This window comes from Mesitornis unicolor, unplaced genomic scaffold, assembly GCF_000695765.1.
Source record: "Mesitornis unicolor isolate BGI_N332 unplaced genomic scaffold, ASM69576v1 scaffold30943, whole genome shotgun sequence".
In the NCBI taxonomy this organism is placed as follows: Eukaryota; Metazoa; Chordata; class Aves; order Mesitornithiformes; family Mesitornithidae; genus Mesitornis; species Mesitornis unicolor.
In genome coordinates this window covers 992-18,679 of record NW_010174486.1, presented here as the reverse complement: position 1 = coordinate 18,679, position 17,688 = coordinate 992, and the positions used below count along the sequence as shown (strand labels likewise).

The 17,688-nt window shown below is 46.1% G+C and overlaps 1 protein-coding gene across 1 annotated transcript in view; it reads right to left on the bottom strand.

Moving 5' to 3' along the window:
* Window positions 1-16,940, bottom strand: part of MED12L (mediator complex subunit 12-like) — a gene marked incomplete at its 5' end in the record, with an annotated part of 28,533 nt that extends 11,593 nt beyond the window's left edge. The window contains 16 exons of the mRNA XM_010181072.1: window positions 523-885; window positions 2,142-2,303; window positions 2,796-2,931; window positions 3,220-3,329; window positions 3,786-3,875; window positions 5,041-5,152; window positions 6,296-6,457; window positions 6,785-6,975; window positions 7,098-7,172; window positions 7,746-7,934; window positions 8,478-8,674; window positions 10,673-10,786; window positions 12,420-12,521; window positions 13,062-13,182; window positions 14,044-14,185; window positions 16,716-16,940. Of these exons, the coding sequence (XP_010179374.1) occupies window positions 523-885; window positions 2,142-2,303; window positions 2,796-2,931; window positions 3,220-3,329; window positions 3,786-3,875; window positions 5,041-5,152; window positions 6,296-6,457; window positions 6,785-6,975; window positions 7,098-7,172; window positions 7,746-7,934; window positions 8,478-8,674; window positions 10,673-10,786; window positions 12,420-12,521; window positions 13,062-13,182; window positions 14,044-14,185; window positions 16,716-16,940 (2,491 nt within the window). The remainder of the gene's footprint in view (window positions 1-522; window positions 886-2,141; window positions 2,304-2,795; window positions 2,932-3,219; window positions 3,330-3,785; window positions 3,876-5,040; window positions 5,153-6,295; window positions 6,458-6,784; window positions 6,976-7,097; window positions 7,173-7,745; window positions 7,935-8,477; window positions 8,675-10,672; window positions 10,787-12,419; window positions 12,522-13,061; window positions 13,183-14,043; window positions 14,186-16,715) is intronic.
* Window positions 16,941-17,688: the final 748 nt, after the last annotated feature.

Genomic DNA, 17,688 nt, shown 5'->3' with positions numbered 1-17,688 from the left:
AGGAATGCTTTTCAAACCCTTGCTCTAAGGATCCGTCAGCTTAGAAACTCACACCTCAAAAACCAATAAAAACCACAAGGGAACGCGTCTCACAAACCAGAACAAACTGCACAGTGAAGCAGTTTACCTGTGTGAAAGAGCCTCTCCCAGATTGGTTTCCATTTGAGTGGCACCTGGGTTTAAGCCAATGTTTGCTCTCAACATAATTTGAACAGGAGAAATTTAAAAAATGGGTACAAAGAGTCAGAGCTGCGCTTTACACCACACACGGGATAGTGGATACAGACCCTGAATGGTGTTTGGGGAGATCCAGCCCAGGTCCTTTACCCAGCACGTAAGGTGCTACGCAGGACATCATGCAGAGCTCTACTGGACAGAAACCCACCTCCTCCTGCCTATTCCCATCCCTCCCCGTGTCAGCACCCACTCCCGCGGTGCACAAGCATTTTGGAGGCAGCTGAGACAGCCCCAGGCAACATCAGACACTTGGTGAGATCTTTCTGTACGACACCAGCGACTTACATCAGCCCTGGAGCTTGACTTGCACTTGCGCTTCCTGCCCTTGGTCTTCCTCTCGTCCTCTGTGGCCAGTCTGCCCTGACCCGGGAGCTCTCCCGTCTTCCTGTCGGGCTCCTGAGACGTAGGGGTGCTGGGCTCTTCCTCCTCCTCCTCTGGAGGAAGGGGCAAGGGCTCAAGGTAGTAACTGCGGGGCTTGGGTTTGGGGTGCGTGTGGTACAGGAGCAGGTGCTGCTGCTCCTCGTATTTTATCACCTTCCTGTCGACGCGGACTGTCCCAAACCATGCCCAGGAGAGAGGAGCAGGATTTTTGTGACCCTCAAATAAATCCCAAGGGGACACCTTTTGCTTAGTTGACACCTGCAGGCCCTGTTTCAGAATAAAGGTGAAGTAAGTGTTTTTAGAAAGGTGAATGCTGGAGCAGACACCTTGCTTTTGGACATCATCATTTGAGGCAGAAAAAGCCAGGGAGGATTTTTTCACCTCCACAGAAGATATCAAATGCATCCTTGTGGGATTTCAACCTCTGTCCGAGGAGCCACTACATAACAGCAATTACGTTTTTATAATACCATTTGCTCACAGCTATGATAAAAATCTCCAGTTCCATCTATTGTATTTTGGAGGGAAAGTCAGCATCTAGCAAAAATTGCTAATTTGAGAATACCGTTGTTAAAAGTTTACGCATTCAAACAAGGAGAGAAAGCCTAAGCGCTATAATCACAAAAAATGCCTATCTGGTCTGCAGAATAAAAAGCTCTGTCCTAAGCTCATCTTTCTCTTTTACATAAATTCACTTGAAAAAATTATGCATCCCTTCATATTACCAAAATAATCCAAACGAACCAATACACTATTCCCCTCTTTCCTCTGTCTTTCGTGAGAAGGATCAGCACACTCCATCCTCCTCCCAGTAACAGGTCAGAAGGTTCCCGGGCCAAATGCACTCTCAAATGCAGGATTCTGCTTGAAAAGCAAATACTTCTGTAAGAGCTTCTGCTGTTCGAGTCAAATGTAATTCCCTTTTTGGCAACTTCTGTGGCATTGGCTGATAACAGTCAGGACCCTGTATCACCAAACTGGGCAAGCTCATGTCCCACCATGTCAGCAGTGAGGACTGACCACATTCTGTGTGGATGGGACAGGGCAGGGTGTGCAGCAAACACCATCACTGAATTGGGAACAAGTCAAAGTGAACGGTTACCCAAACCCTTCAATTTTCAGGAGTGGAATAAAACTGTTTCCACTAGAGATGCACATGTATCTAAAGCTCTGAGGCTATCTGGATGTATCAGTGATCACACAAACAATCTGTGCAAGAATATCTAGAACAGAAATGCATTTGGTACCAAAAAGCTGTCATTTGCCACTATTTTAGGGGTATTTTGACCAAGGCCAGCACTCCTGGCTCATATCATTTCTGCCTGTCCAGAGACCACGCTGCTGCGGCTGAGGCTGCAGTAACAGCTGAGAGTGCGTGGGAAAGCCGTAGTACAGCACAAGGACAATGCTTTTACAATCCTGGGTACAAACACATGTACTGGACAAGCTGTACCTGTTTGCTTTATTTCTTACCCTTCCAAAATCATGGAAAAACCGAGATGAAAGCAAACATTCCCTCTTGCCTGTTTCTTATCGATGGAATCAAATCCTGCGATCTTGTTGCCCTTGGTGTCGATGAGGGACCCCATGGGCTCGCAGGTGACGATGTCGCAGGTCTGCCGCGGCAGGGGCAGCAGCTGGCGCACTCTGTCGATGCTCGCCGAGCGCTTGTCCCCCAGCTCCTTCTGTGGAACAGGCACAGCCATCACTCGGGGGGAAGGGAAGAGAAACACTGCGCCACTCTCACCATTAGAAACATCCAGTTTCGGGGTGAATCATTTCCTTGTGCTTTTACTAAATCTAAGCGAGTGGCTTTGCAAGGCTTTTTTAGTTGGTTTTCTCTTTTAAGAATGTACATAATGTTTTCATCTCTTGCTTAAACAGAACACAGAAAATACTTAGTACAAATTTAATATTCAATATTAAAACATGAATAAAAGTGTCTTGCAAGGTTTTTAATTTTAATTTAACATGAAGAAAATATTAGAATTCTGTTTCCCCACTCCCACATTCTTGTATTTTTATTTTCTTCTTTTTCTCCTCATTATCACTAGTGCTGTTTCGGTCTCTCCTGCTTTAACAGGAGGCCTTTGCAGAACTGGAAATGATGAGATTAAAAGATGAGCACAGAACACAACTCAGAAGAAATGCCGAGAATGACAAGCCGTAACACTTACCTTTAATTTTTTCACCAGGTTCATGTACGCCCTCTTGTTCTCCTCAGGTCCTCCCTGGGAAGCATTTGACAGCTCAGAGGCCAGCGTCCCATTGATGAGGACGCCCAGCATGTCCAGCACAGTTGTGAACAGCTCGCTGTGGGGAGACAAGTGTCACCCCAGGAGCTACGAATGGAGAGACCCAGGGACAGGGGCTCACGGCACAGACAGCTCTGCAGACGGGCCAGGTCTGGGGGTGCGCCCTGCACACACCCACACACACACACTCCCCAGGTCACACATGTAAGCCCCAGCGCATACATGCAGGTGGACTATCCAGATGTGCACACAGATGTCACTACAAAAATATGACAATAACATCCACGCAATCTGAACCTAAGAGCAGCAAGGACAGGAATGAGCTGTTTGGACGGTCCAGACGTACTTGTTGGTCTGCATGTCGACAGTTCCCGATGTGATTATCTGGAGAAGCACAAGTGCCCAGTCCGTGGTCCACTGGGTGCTCCTCTGCACAGTGTCGAACATGCCGCCCACCTGCAGAACAGCAGAGGTAGCAGAGCTCTGCATGCTCCTCACGGAAGCACATTTCCCTTATCGCACGGATTACTTATCAATAAAACTGCTACCCGGTCCCAGGAGTTCCTGTGCACTGAATGTCACCCTGAAGCGCTGACTCCAAACTGCTTTTCCTCCCTTCCCCAACCTCCCAGCAAAAGATTTTCCTAAGAAGGAACTACAGAAAACCAAAATATTCCTCATGCTTACAGCTTATTTCAGGGTTGTGTCTTGCTCAGTAAGTACAGAGATGGGCCTCAGCCCATCATGGACCAACCCTCAACCTCCTCATGGAGGTGACCGATGCCATGGTGCAGCTCTCGGGTAGCCCCAGCCCTGCAGCACCCTGACAGTGCTCCTTGCTCCTTACCGCCCACTCCAGAGCGGCTGCTACACCCTTCTGTAACTCCAGGGTAACCACAGACCTTTTCTTACCAAGTTAAGACGAAGTTGCAGGGCTTCGTGCATCATCTGCCTAGCTTTAACATCATCCTGGTATCGTTCTTCCCTCCAGTTACTAAGGATCTAAAAAAAAGCATGTGATTAAGGTTGTTTTCTTCCTTTAATGTTCTTCCTCTGAAATTTAAATATTTGTGACCAATATTGATAACAAATAATAAAAGATAAATAACTTTTGTATCCTCATGCCTGTTTAAGACTTAGAGCAGATCAAGCAAACTAGGGAGGAGGAAAGAATTAATTTCTAAAGAGCTGATAATCTGCTATCAATTGTGTGACTAGATCTTCCTGTTGTAGCAAAAATAAAACAAGCAGCTTCATTATGTACTTATTAAAAATACCATTTCAAGCACTCTATTTAACTGTTCACCACTGTAAGTGAACAGATCTCTTGCAGCTTCCCAGCAGGATCTGGTGGGATTTCTGGATGGAAGTGACCAGAGCCCATGGGAAGCCAGACCCGCTGCATTTCAAGGGAGATCTCCGACAGCCAAAGAAAAGCCCAGGTGGCAGCGACATTGGTGGTAAAAACCATCAAAGGACGAACTGAACTGGACACGGACCCATGACACAGCCTGGACCTGAAGAGTAACGGCTCTCCAGGTACCCCTTTTCACTGACACAGTAACCCAGAGAAACAGAGAGAGCAAAAGGACGCACAGCCACTGCACTGGGCACTGTATGCATGCATTTTACAGAGTCTGAAGGGGCTGCTGTGGGCCAGGGCAAGAACCGGGTGGGAGCAGGAAAACCAGAGCAGAGTCAGCAGAGGCTGTGAGCAAGCACAGGTGACCCAAAGGAAGCTGCAGGCAATGGGGCAGTGTGAGACAGCAATATTGGACTTTAAAACATGAAAAACTCTGTACCAACTGGAGAAGATGAAGGGTTTTCCTGAAGAAGAAAAGTTTCAGACTTACAAAAACTTTTTATGATCAAGCTAGAGACCGAGAAGATGGTTCATCTCAGGACAAACATAATTTATTGTTTTTCCTGGAAAGCACTGAAATCAGACTCAAGTTCATTATATTTCTTTGTAACTATTTTAGAAAAAAAAATGCATTTGGTCTCCAAAAGGAACCCACACCTCCCCATTCCTCCTTCCTTGAGCTGCTCCTTTCGGGACACCATGGCACTACAATTCTCCTGGCTTTACACCACCATACACACATAAAACCGATGACACATAAACCCCTAACAAAGGTTGCTCACATTATTTATGTGCTTGTTTTACCTGATTAACTTGATTCTGCAAGGATGTGAGAAGCCCTTCCCGCTGCTCATCCTGTCCCTTAAGGCAAGTAAGCACCAAGGAAAGGAAAGGCTGCTGGCTCAAGAGAGACATGCTTGGAGAGGCAAACACAGTGCCAATTAGTGCAGTTATCCTGAAACTTCCAATCCCCACTCCCTTCCTTGTTTTGTCTGCTTTGTTTTCCCTGGAAGTGGCAGTGCCCCCGTCTATGTCTGTTTCTGTTTAAGTAAATTAAAGCCTGGCCAGAGGAATTAGAGGAACATGCAAGAGGAAGGCAGAGCAGCTGCCGGTACAACCGGACGTATTGCACATCGCTGCTGGGAGCCCACCTGGACTCACAGACAGCCCCTTGTGTTGTGCTGAGGCTGCTTTGATCAACCAGGGACATAATTGTGATGGAGACCAGGCAGCTTCTAATCCGTGTGAGTGCTCTGAAGTGAATTCCCCGTTTCCCCTGCAAGCACTGACTGGAGTCACAGACACCCAAGGGTACTGCAGAGTGGCAGAGACCAATTACTGCTCCCACACACGGTCTACTGCACAACCAACACTGAAGGTGACCAAAAATGCACACACACAAGAAGCTTATGGTGGCACCATGTGCAACAGGGAAATGCCACAAGCCTCTAAGAAGTTATTTGTTTTCTTGAACAACTGTGCTTTGGAAGAGCTTCACAAACAGACAGTTGGTTTTTGGGGCTACAAGACCCTCTGGTGTACAGTATTCAATGTGTTCCTATCCTAACTCTAAGAGAGTACAAAACAATTATAGGCACCGTGTAAGAATATTTTACTAAATGAAAATCAATAACCATTAAGTCATTAAAATTCTCATGCACTTGGACAGTTCCAGATGAGCTTAAGCTTAATTCCCATCAGGAACTGAATGACATCTTATGACAATGATGGGATCTTAATGGCAAGAAAAGCGCCTACTGTCATAGGAGGGCAGAGACAACATGTGCTCTAACTGTTCCTGTAAATCACTCCCATTTCCCATCACCAAGCTGCAGAACAGCCGCTGGAAGATGCATTTCAAAGCTTTCACATTTCTTCCTCTGAAACCAATAGTATTCCTTCAAGCTAAGGGACTCCTGGGCCCTGTTTGGGGCTGATAACTTTCTGCTCCCCAAGAGTGAACCAGTGAGGTTCTGTAAGGCCAAGACCCAGTCTTCAGCTCCCTCCTCCTTCACAAGCACCTTTCAGCGCTGCGCAACAGGCTTTCCTGAGGCCATACCTTTTCTGCTTCTGTCTATCTCTTTCCTTCTTAGAAGATGACCCCAAATGCTGGCCTTTCTCCAGCTCCTCTCCCGCAGCTTTCAAGACCCTACCTTGCACTGAGGTAGGCAGCTTTGCAATCAAGGGAGCCACCAGCCACACTCCTCGCCGCTCGGAGGAACTGGAAGGAGAACAGATTTATTTCAGCCAAAACATCCATGTGGTTTTGCAAGCAATATTAGCTGCTATAAGACTGAACTGCTTTGATAAAACAGTTGGCACAATGCATCTGGAGTAACTACAGTGGACTGAGCAGTCACAGGTTTTGGTTTCCAGAAAATTCACGAATAGCAACTGTATTTACTGTTAAACAAAAGCAAACAGAAGTAACCTTCAGGTAGCTCATTTCTGTACATTCCTGTTTCAAGTGCAAAAAAGTCTAGGCAATCTACACATAATTAAGCATCACGTCAGCTAAAATAGTTAAAAAGGTGCTACAAAAAAATACCTTAGGAATGTCTTTTTACCATTCTGTCTTGTATTACTTGTGTCAGCATTTCCAACAGAGTTTGGACTGAAGAGGCCTATACCAGAGTTAGAAGAGTTATTGTTTAGATCAGCGGATTGCTGAAACACCTCTATTGTCGCCTTTGCAATATTATCCAACAAGCTGTTCATTTCAGCCACAGACCCAGAACCCTACAGTAAAACATAAGTAAACTAGCACATTCATGGTATGCTTGCTCATGGACTGCGTTAAAATTCAACATACGTTTTTGCATTAAATGTTTAGGTAAGGAAGTTCGAAAACAAATACTCACAGGCTCCTTTGTGCACTGTTTGATCATGAGCTGCAGCTCCAGCCACGACTGCCGCAGAGTCCACTGGTCCAGGTTCTGGGTAGGAATTAACAGCACAGACACGTGTCAACACTTACAGGCCTAAAGAAAAGAGTAAGTCTCACAACTGAGTATATTACATGCAAAAGCCTCACCTTATAGGCAGAGCATCACAGTTACTACTCTTTTTAATAGTCTAATGACATCCCAAAATATTAGACCTATTAAAGAATGTGCGTTAACTCCCACAACTTTGCAGCTAACATTGCTACTCAATACTTTTAGTCATGCAACTTTTATGAATAAAAATTTTGCACTCTGCAAAATCTGAGTTTAGTTAAATATTCATGGAAAACGTAATTTGATTTTTCATTAGCAATTACATCAATCCATGGCGTTGCCATCCAGGTGTATGTGGCCTTTAGCACAAGGCCACGTAGATATATGATTGAAGTGGACGCAAAGCTGATGTGGTTACTCTGCAGGACACCAATCCCTGTTGGTCCTGGTGCAGGTACCTGAACAAGGCAATGCCTGGTTGTGCCAGGACTGCACAGCAGTGTCCATCAGTGATGCTGCTGAATGGGGTTAGGGTCAGCGCATCCCCTTCCCCCTTCCCCACAGCCTTACCTGCAGTATGCGCTTGATGTGCTGCCGCTGAGGGTTGTCACCCTCCGTGCACTCCTTAACGCCATGAGGATAACAGATCAGCTGGAGCAGCTTCTGTGCCTGCTTGTTTGACAGAACGGGATCCAGAATCAGGTCTTTGTCTGTGCACAGCCTTTCGGGTTCCTTTAAACAGTGCTCTCCAACCCACTCCTGTGAGCAATCAGACGACGGAGTCAAAAGATAGTTTCAGGGCAACATTAACTTTTGGTCAGCTAAACAGAAAAGTGAATTTTCCATGTGCAAAACTTGAAGTGAACTGTGGTTCATGCAACACGTGAGATCAGAAATGTCTTCTGTCATGAAACACCTGAAAGCGTAAGACTGTTAACAGGTTTTTCGAAATTCATTTCTTCTATACTTTGAAAACAACTTTGCAAGAAAACAAACACTACAGCAAAGGCACTTTGAGCAGACAGCTCAAAGTGGAGAGGTCCTACAATCTTCTCCAAGTGCTGAGATTTGGGTAGGAAAACCACCTAAATTCTGACAGAGGAGATGCATAACTAACTAAAGCAGGTTTTTTCCCCAATAACATACTATTTGGTGCATAAATTGTCCAAACCAGGAAACCCAAGCACAACTCAAATACTGAGTTGACTTCAGCAGTCGTTTTGCACCAAAATACACATTACAATTTTGAAATAAAGTACCACTGTTTCTCCAAACGAAGACAAGAGTTGTTTAACAGATTACCTGCTGGCAAATTGTCCTTAGCACGTATCTAGCATACTCGCTTAGACTGGCAGTTTCTACAGAAACGGCTTTTCCACACGATTTCAGAGCAGGAGAGGAGCCCCAGATTTCATCCTCACGGAGCTCATCCAGCAGCCCTCCCACGGGGAAGTCCTCACTCTTCAGGCAGTTGACGTTGCTGCCAATTTCGGCATCACCTGCACAGGAGGAACACAGAGCAGAAGAACTTGCATTTGAAAAGGCACCAGCAACTGACTCTGAAAATCACCATTTCAAAGTCCTGTCCACTTATTTCACTGCACAGCATCTTTTTAATGGGTATTTCAGATGTACAGAAAGATTTATACAAATCAGACAGAGATAAAGCCGTGCTCAGCAGCAGGTCTGTGAGGTTATGGAGTTGCTCTGGCAGATAAGGCAGAGTTGGGTTACTCGCTCTTCTCGGATGTCACTTTTCCAAGCCATCTCTCTTACTGTGATTTATAACACTCCATAGATCCAGAGAGAATTTCTGAGCAGTGGCCCCTTGTACCACCTTACCACGAGCTTTATGACAAGACATTGATCTCCGGGGGATGGAGAAGGGCAGCACACGTTGAGGGAGCCCAGCAAGCACTGGTGAGCCCTCGGCTCTGTGTGGCACTGCACAGCCCTACGACCACGGCTACCCAAAACCAACAGGCAAGGAAAAGGACTTTGGACATAATGCAGTTCACGATTTACATGTTTATGGGCCTGAAACCTTGCACAAGGAAGAAGATAAAGCTACAGCACGTGGTAGTGGGGAAAACAGCCTGAACTGCTGACACCCTGGAGCCCACCCAGGAGCACACATGATGACAGTAGGCTAACACAGCCTGATGTTTTAATGCAGCAGAAACTCCTGTGGATCGTAACTGAAGCACCACGTACAATAGACATGCCTTAGAAAACCCTCGGTTCACCATCAAGATCAACAACCACCGTGCCCAGGCTCAGTGGCTCTCTTCAGCCCCACGGAACAGCTGCTCATTCAAACACACCCACACCACGACCACTGGTTACACATGCTAGGATTTTTGACTAAAATCTATGACTACCAGGAAGATACTTCAAACACTGCACCAAGGAGACCAACAGCCTCTTGAAGGACAAGAGGGAAGAACCTGGCAGGAAATAACACAATGAAGAGACTGATATCAAGCCCCACATGGAGGTAAAGCCATCCTAGAATGCTTTGATAAAGCTTGTGAAGGTATTTAATCCACTCTGGAGCAGCTGGCAGCAGCACTGTCTTCCTTTGTGGGTAAAGATTAATTTTTCTAAGATAGATTTCTACTCACCAAGCTTCCTCAGCACACAAATACAACACTTATCCGACGCTTTTCCTCAGCAAATCAAGTACCATTGTTAATAACTAATGCAGGGCACCAACAAGACATCTCCACATATAACATTTTGGGTAGAGGAGATGTGCTGCAGTGAAGGCACAAACTGCGAGCCCGAATCTGCCTTCACACCTCCCTGCACCAGACCCCATCCAAACCACGGCCCTGCTCAGAGATGAAACGAGAGGGGTTCACACTGCATTAATGGAAAAAAACAGCAAGTCTCAGTACTCTGAACAGGAAGGAAAGACAGAAAATCCATCATTCCACCCCAGGTATCTGCGCCTTCCACATCTGCCCCAGTATGGCCACACAATTAAGGATCACAGGGTTTGTGAGGCAGTTCTGAGATGCTGGCTATAACAGTGGCACCCTAGCTGGAGGCGTACCCCTCTGGGTACATCCACATCTGGAAGATTTGCTTGTTCAGGTGGACAGTCATTTAACTCCAAAAATACACAGCACCGCAAGGGTTTAACTGAACTGAAGCCAAAGCAGAGATCCACGACAGTTGTGTGTCTGCAAAAACAACACACTCATTGTTCGGGGAGAGCTGCTTAGCAGTGATACTTCTACAACATCCACAGCGACAGACACACCTGCTTTGTGGTAAAACACCAAAAAAGGTGGGGAAAACGATCTTTCCTCTCTGTGTTTGCGGAGCTGCCTTTGACAGGCAGGGAAATGCCCCTCGTGCTGCAGAGGCACAGGCAGCTCCACGTCTGTCTCTGGTCCTGGGGTTTTTCCTCTCCCAGGGCAGTGAACCAGTGCAATGGTTTTTACCCACACACTGGATCACAAACACTGCACGACTCCGCGCCATCTTACCCAGCATCAAAATGGCTTTTAGGACCGCAAACACAGCTCCCACTTCTATGCTGTTGTGAGCAGCAGCCAAGAGGTGACGATCACAAGAAGAACGAATCCCAGGAAATAATTTCACTATGGAAAAAAGAGTCAGTCTTGCAGAAAACAGTTGTTGTTTACCCACTAAAATTTCCTTTGTACAAAACCCTTCTCACCTAGAACAGCTACACAAGTACAGTAGCTGAAAGAAGAACTGAATTTTCTGAAACTGAAGAAAACAGGTAAGTCATTTAATTCAACTACTTATGATGTACTTATATCAAAATAAGCTCTGGTCACTTAAACAGAAACAGGAGCCTGCCATTTCACTGTGTCCGTGTAAACAGCAAATCCAACCACAGCGAGACACTGCAGCGAATTTTGGGTTTGACTTCACAGACTCAGGACATTACTTCCCTCACCTAGTGTTCATAACTAATGAGGCAACATTAATTAATACAAATGCCTGCTGCACAGTGGAGCCCAATTCTGCAGCTCAGAAGCAGCCAGTGAAGTTAGTGAGGGTTTTTTCTGACTCAAGGCTGAAGACGAACTGAGGGGGAGGCCAAATCCAGCCCATCCTGAGAGGGTACCCGAGCCGTGTGTAACCGAAGTCTGTATGTGGCCACATTGGGTTTGACCTGCACTTCCTTGTGTTCAGGTGTGATTTTTCCCATCTGTTCAAATTGATTTTTATTTCTAGGGAAGCCTAGGACCATGCAACATATTTCTGTTACTCAGACAGAGATCTTCACAGCTCCTACTTATTTTGCTCAAATATGCAACAAAAGCTCATTCATTTCTGGTCAAAAAAGAAACTAATGTTAGTTTTAGATGGAAGAATTTGACATCACTTAAGAGCTGTAATTCTTTTTCTTTCAATTTCATTTTCCCATACAAATAGTCTTGTCATCAGATTTGCTGAAATACTTCTAAGTCAGAACACAGGTTATTTCCAGTCCTGTTTCCTTTTAATTGTTAGGTGCTTTTTCCTTGCCCTTTTCCTTCCTCTTTTGGTCTGTGGCAAACACGCACAGGTCAGACCACAGAGTACTCAAATTTAAAAGGAAAGAGAACTACATTAATATATTCTGAAAACAAATTTCCTCACATTTCTTCTGTTGGACTAGGTGATTTATTTGAAATCACATTTAAATTCAATTTACATGCAAGGCCACTGAACTGCAGGACATGTATCCCTATGCAGTTTCTGTGACCTTGCGAGGTCACCCACCACAGCAGCTGTTGCTGCCCCGACAGTGCTTGGGGTGAGGAAAGGAGGGGACTGTGATTCATCCACTGCCACCACCAGCACAAAACCAGTATCAATAGGTCCCAGTGAAATCTCAAACAAAATGAGATGTCAGGACAGAGCAGTACTTCTGAATGTACTCCTCTTGACTGCAGTGTACACAGATGCTGTGTTAAACTTAATTTTCTTGTAATATTAATGTAGTATTACCAAGGCTGATATTTATGCCAACATCATGCCACAGCTGGGTGGCCAGATGTTGATGATGAATACATTTCAGCAAACTTCTATACCTTTATATTCATATAAACCATTTCCCAAACAAGTAAGAGCAGTACATATCAATTTTTCCCTAGGAAACTCCTGTACTTTTAGGCTGCACCTTTCTACTTGCACTATGGATATTTTCACACCTGAGATCTGAAGCCACCAAACCCCATCTGGGTTCACTTTTGGAAAGGAAAGCAGGCAGCTTACCTGTGCCCTGGGGAAAAGGGCAGAGCTGGGGTGTCCGGAAGAGGTGCAGGAGCAGCCGACAGGTTACCCTGGCCCCTGGCTCTGCGTCCGGATCCCCGCAGGCTGCAGAAGGCGGGACATGGATGTAAGGCGTCTGCGCAGGACCTCTGCAGGCCTGGAAATGTCCTACCTCACAGCCCCATTTAAATGGGAATACAACCATTTCATCAACAGGAATCAGCATTTATGGCCTTGAGTCATTAAAAAGCAGGAAAGAACAGTGTGATCTTTGGTAAGCAAGAAACCTAATTGATGGCAGAGAAGAATACATGGTTAAAATGGCTCTTGACAGCCAAAGCAGAAATACGAAACACAAATCCAACAGAAAGTGTAAAGAAATATGTGAAGTGGCCAGAGAGGCCCAGAGCTATGGCACGGCAGGGCTGGAGGCACAGACAGGAGCACAGGGAGCAAACATCAGCGCCTGGGAGCCCAATGCAGGAGGAAACACACAAGAGAGCAGACTCAGCAGGCGCTGAGCACAGCGCAGAGCAGCAGAGTGCTGTGGGCACAAGGGGAGCCTGCACTGCACAGGGCACAGGGTGCTGCCCTCCCTGGGAAGTCCCAAGCTTTTCAGTGTAGTTTTTCTGGTTACTTCCTTACCAGCTGCCAGGAGAGAAGGCAGTGCAACATGCTGAACCACGTCCTCCAGAGAAAAGCACTGCCGCGCGATCAGGATAGCGATGAAGGTGGCCAGGGAGTCATGGAAGGACAGGTCACTCACCTGGGGAAAAACACGGCAAGGCTTCACTTAACAGTGCACACATCACGGCCACAGTTAGTGAGTTAACACAATGAGTAAACTATAAGAATAAACAGCAAAATGCTTACATGCATGCATTTGTCTCTGTATTTTAGTGCATTTCCCAAAAAATTTATGGCAAATACTGATAGCTCTTAATTTTAACAAAAACCTATTTCAAATATCCCAAATTAATTCTGAAATTTAAAAAACGAGTCTTACAAAAATTTGACCAAATTTTATCATTCTATAAAACCAGATCACATCAATAGTCCTTAGCTTCAGGACAAGAATATATCCCCAGCACAAACAGCTTCAATCTGTTCCTAAAGGTGTATGTAAGCAAACTATAGATAAATATATTGAATCTGATATTGGATAACATCAGTCACCATAATCCCACTGACTTTCACAGGACTGTGGTAACTTACACCAGGTGAGTAAGACACAGCAAAGTGCACCACCCCTTCTGCAACATAGGAGCCATCACCAAAACAGGGTCTCTGAAATAGTTATTTACACATCCATCAGCATTCTAGAGAAAGGATATGGACATGCCTGCTCCTTTTAGAGTACCTCTGATACTTCAAAGTATTCCGTAATCAAGAAAAAAAATATTACAAAGAGAAAACTCTAAGCACTGCCCAAATTTTACACTAAAACCTGAACATGTAGGGAAGAATAAAAAATGAATCAGGAATCGCTTTAAAAGCCTTGAAAACTCAAATGGATACAGGACTAAATTTGTGCCTCACATTTTGTAGTGCATGGAGACCTCACTGTACCCTGAAGCACATCGAGGTGCATAGGGTTAACAGGTACTTCAGAAGATGCTGAACTTACATCCACGCTGCAGAGGAGGTCATTGAAACCCCAGACGTGGTTGGAGGAGCAGCAAAGAGCTTTGACGACCCCCAGCCACTCAGCGCTGAGCACGGTGCAGCACGCGGTCAGCTCTGCGCACAGGTTTGCTATGTCATTGATCCTGCGAAGGGAGAGAAAAGTAATACAGGAACACGGTATCTCCTAAGTGGTAACTACTTAGGTCAAAGCAGATCAGTGCTTGGCAGGACTGGTGCTTCCTCAGTTAAGGCGAGGTACATGTGAAAATGTGACTGTGCTGTACGTATAACCTGATGCTGTTCAGCTGTGGACAACTGGGGCAGCTGGAAAAACACCCAGTGTGTGACTGGTACGCACAGCCTGCACACATGCGACCTCAGCACCCAGGGCCATTATTGGGTGCACTCCCTGTGCCCCTGCTGCCCAGGACAGGGGGAGCACCCACTGCCCCACTGTCCACCATGACAGATGGCCTGTCCTCTCCTCAGGGCACACACAGGCCATCCCTCAGCATGGCCACACAAACAGCAGCTCCATCCTCTTCCTCACAAAAATGTCCGGGGAAGTGGTGCCCATGGTGGATACCTGGCCAGGCACCAGTGACACCCCACCGCACACCAGTGACATCTCACCGCACACTAGTGATACCCCACCACACACCGGTGACATCCCACCACAGGGCCCTCCCTCTCCCGCTCACACCAGGCCAGTGCTGCTGCTTGGGAGGGAGGGGACTCACAAAATCAATGGGCATTAAGGAATTTACTTCACTGATCGCATAGCATGCAATGCGTGATTTGGCGTGTGATTCAGAGTTATGTAACACCTTAAAAAACAGCCGGGTTGACTCATCCCAGTGCAAGTTATTTTTTCTCTGTTCCACAGTGAAACTGGTTTGGCTACATTGAGATGTTCCCCTTTGTTGCTCTTACAAAACCGCTTCCTCTCAGCTGCGCTGCTCTGCCAAGGATGCCCCACATTGCATAGATTCACAGTCCGGTTTGGGTGGGAAGGGACCTCAACTCCCCCCAGCCCAACCGCCCATGGGCAGAGACACCCACAACCAGCCCAGGCTGCTCCAGACCCTGTCCAACCTGGCCTTGGGCACTGCCAGGGAGGGGGCACCCACAGCTTCTCTGGGCAACCTGTGTAGGACCTCACCACCTCACAGGGAAGGATTCTTCCCAGTGTCCAATCTAAATCCAACCTCTTTCAGTTTTAAACTGTTGCGCCTTGTCCTATCACTACAGGCCTTGGTAAAAGTCTCTCTCCATCTTTCTTACAAGCCTCCTTTACAGATTGAAAGGCTGCTATAAGGTGTTCCTGGAGCCTTCTCCTCTCTATGCCAAACAACCCCAGCTCTCAGCCTGGTTTCACAGGGGAGCTCCGTCCCTCTGACCATTTCTGTAGCGCCTTTGGACATTTCAGAGATGCCTTCACAGCAAGGACAGGGAGGAGGATACAGGAACTACACACACTGGGGGCCAGAGTCAACCAGAAAAGAAAAGTAAAAGGAAACATCCACAGTTTCCTTGAGCTTTGTGATCTGTCAGCAACCTTAAAAAAGACTGTCAGCTACTGCTGCAGTCAGGCCTAGCTATCAAGACCAAGAAATTCTTAATAAAAATTGGAACAGAGTCAGAACAGAACACCAAGTTCTGGTGGCTTTGGTTGCGTGAAAGCAGTGAAGGTGCTGGGGGCAGGGGCAAAGGCTCAATCCAAAAACTGGTGTTTGCTTCACGCTGCACCACAGACTGCAGAATGGAAAACAAAGGAAAAGCAGTTTCAGCACTGCAGCATACCTCTGCACAAGAAGGCCAAGCTTCTGTGTTTACACACCAGAAGGAGGAAGCAACTGAGGGCAGAACATCTGAATTACGAACAAAAATACACTGTCTGTGTGAGACCCTGACACTGAGCTGTTTCACTGCGAAGGTTGTTCACTACACTCCTTGTCAGTGCCTTCAGAGCACCTAAAACATCTAAGGTAGACCTGAGAGCCAGGAAGTATCGCACTGGATGAGACCAGAGCTCCACCTGACAGTGACAGCCACCAGCACCTGGTGGTGTCAGACAGCAACCACAGCCGGACAGCACTGCACAACCGCTGAAGGGAGATCTCACCCCACACTGACCACTGGACACTGACCTGAGTGGGACACCGTGAGGCCCAAGCTATTCCTAACACATCACTGACAGCTGCTACAGCTTTAGCAGCTTCTGTCTAATGAAGCTCTTCACACTTCTTAAAAATATTTTTGGCAAATCTATGTATTACCTATGAAGATGAATTCTACAACTAATTAAATTACACATTTAATAAATCCAACACCAACTGCATCACTAGGAGGAAATGAGGTAATGCAGAACCTTCCCTCGTTTACTGGCTTCTAATGAGCAACAATTGCGCTGAGCTGCTCTGTCTGAAGCGGCACAACTGCTGATACAAAACACCTACCGACCGTCTTACAGCGAGCACTTCCTGCTTGTCACTCCCTTCTGTTAAATGATGTAGACTGATCTAATGAAATAACTCAGAGGAAACTTCCCCAGTGCATTTTCAGCAACCAGAAAGAGTCATGAATGGAAACAACACCAAAAAAGACACAAAACAAACAGGTGAAGCAATGCACAAATCCCCCCAGATCCGGCCCCAGCAGGCACTGCCTCACCTGCCTGCGTCTTGGTGCCCCATGCAGACGTTCATCAACGCGTTGCAGACGAAGCTGTAGCGGTTGGCCGCGTTGTCGCTCAGGACCTTGCCCAGCATCGAGTAGTTAAGGCTGTGTGCAGAAGGGTTTTCAATGAAATCAAGCATGAACTCCGGGTCCCACAGCAGATTGGAGTTGGAAGGCTGAATATTGTTGTATATCGTTTGCTTCACCTTGGAACAGGCACTACTGAGGACCAAAAAGAGAGAGCTGCCAGAAAACGTACCTTGCACAAATACTGTTGACCATACCCTGTGGGATGAGGAAATCCTGGTCTGGTTACCATTCTGTATGCAGTCTCACAGTCACTTTTGATAAGGAGCATCTACCAGAAAATAACGCTGATATATCAATTTAATTCCAGTTTTCCTGCAAAGTTCTTCAAGTTTCCAAATTGCTGCTATGAGATTTCTGTGAAGGAAATGGTGAGCAGTGGGTAATGACCACACTTCATTCCTCCATAGCCATGACCTCCTGGAGCATCAGATGCCCATCCATGAAACACTGCTCCCCTCCTTCTGTGTTACAACAGTGAGCTGCAGTGGTGTGAGAAGAATTAACTAAGGAAAAATGAGAACATTTATCTAAATGAAAACCTCTACTTTGGTAATACTGTGACATAACAGACAACTTTTTGAAAGATGGAATCAGTAAATGGAGAAAAGATACTTAGAGGTCTTATTTTGACATTAACAATTATGACAACAGGTCAAGGAATGTTCCAGGCCAGGAATACCTACACGTTAATTGGTTTTCTTCAGAGGAAAAAGAGCTTTTAGTGAAGAATGCAGATTTCACACACAAAGCGTTCCAAGGATCGTTTGTCTCAAGTGCTGGGTTTTAAGCCACAGCAATACCCATAAGGACAAACTTCACTAATTAATTCAACTGGGGAGACTCCCTCAGCACTGAAAAAAATCTATTAATTGAAATT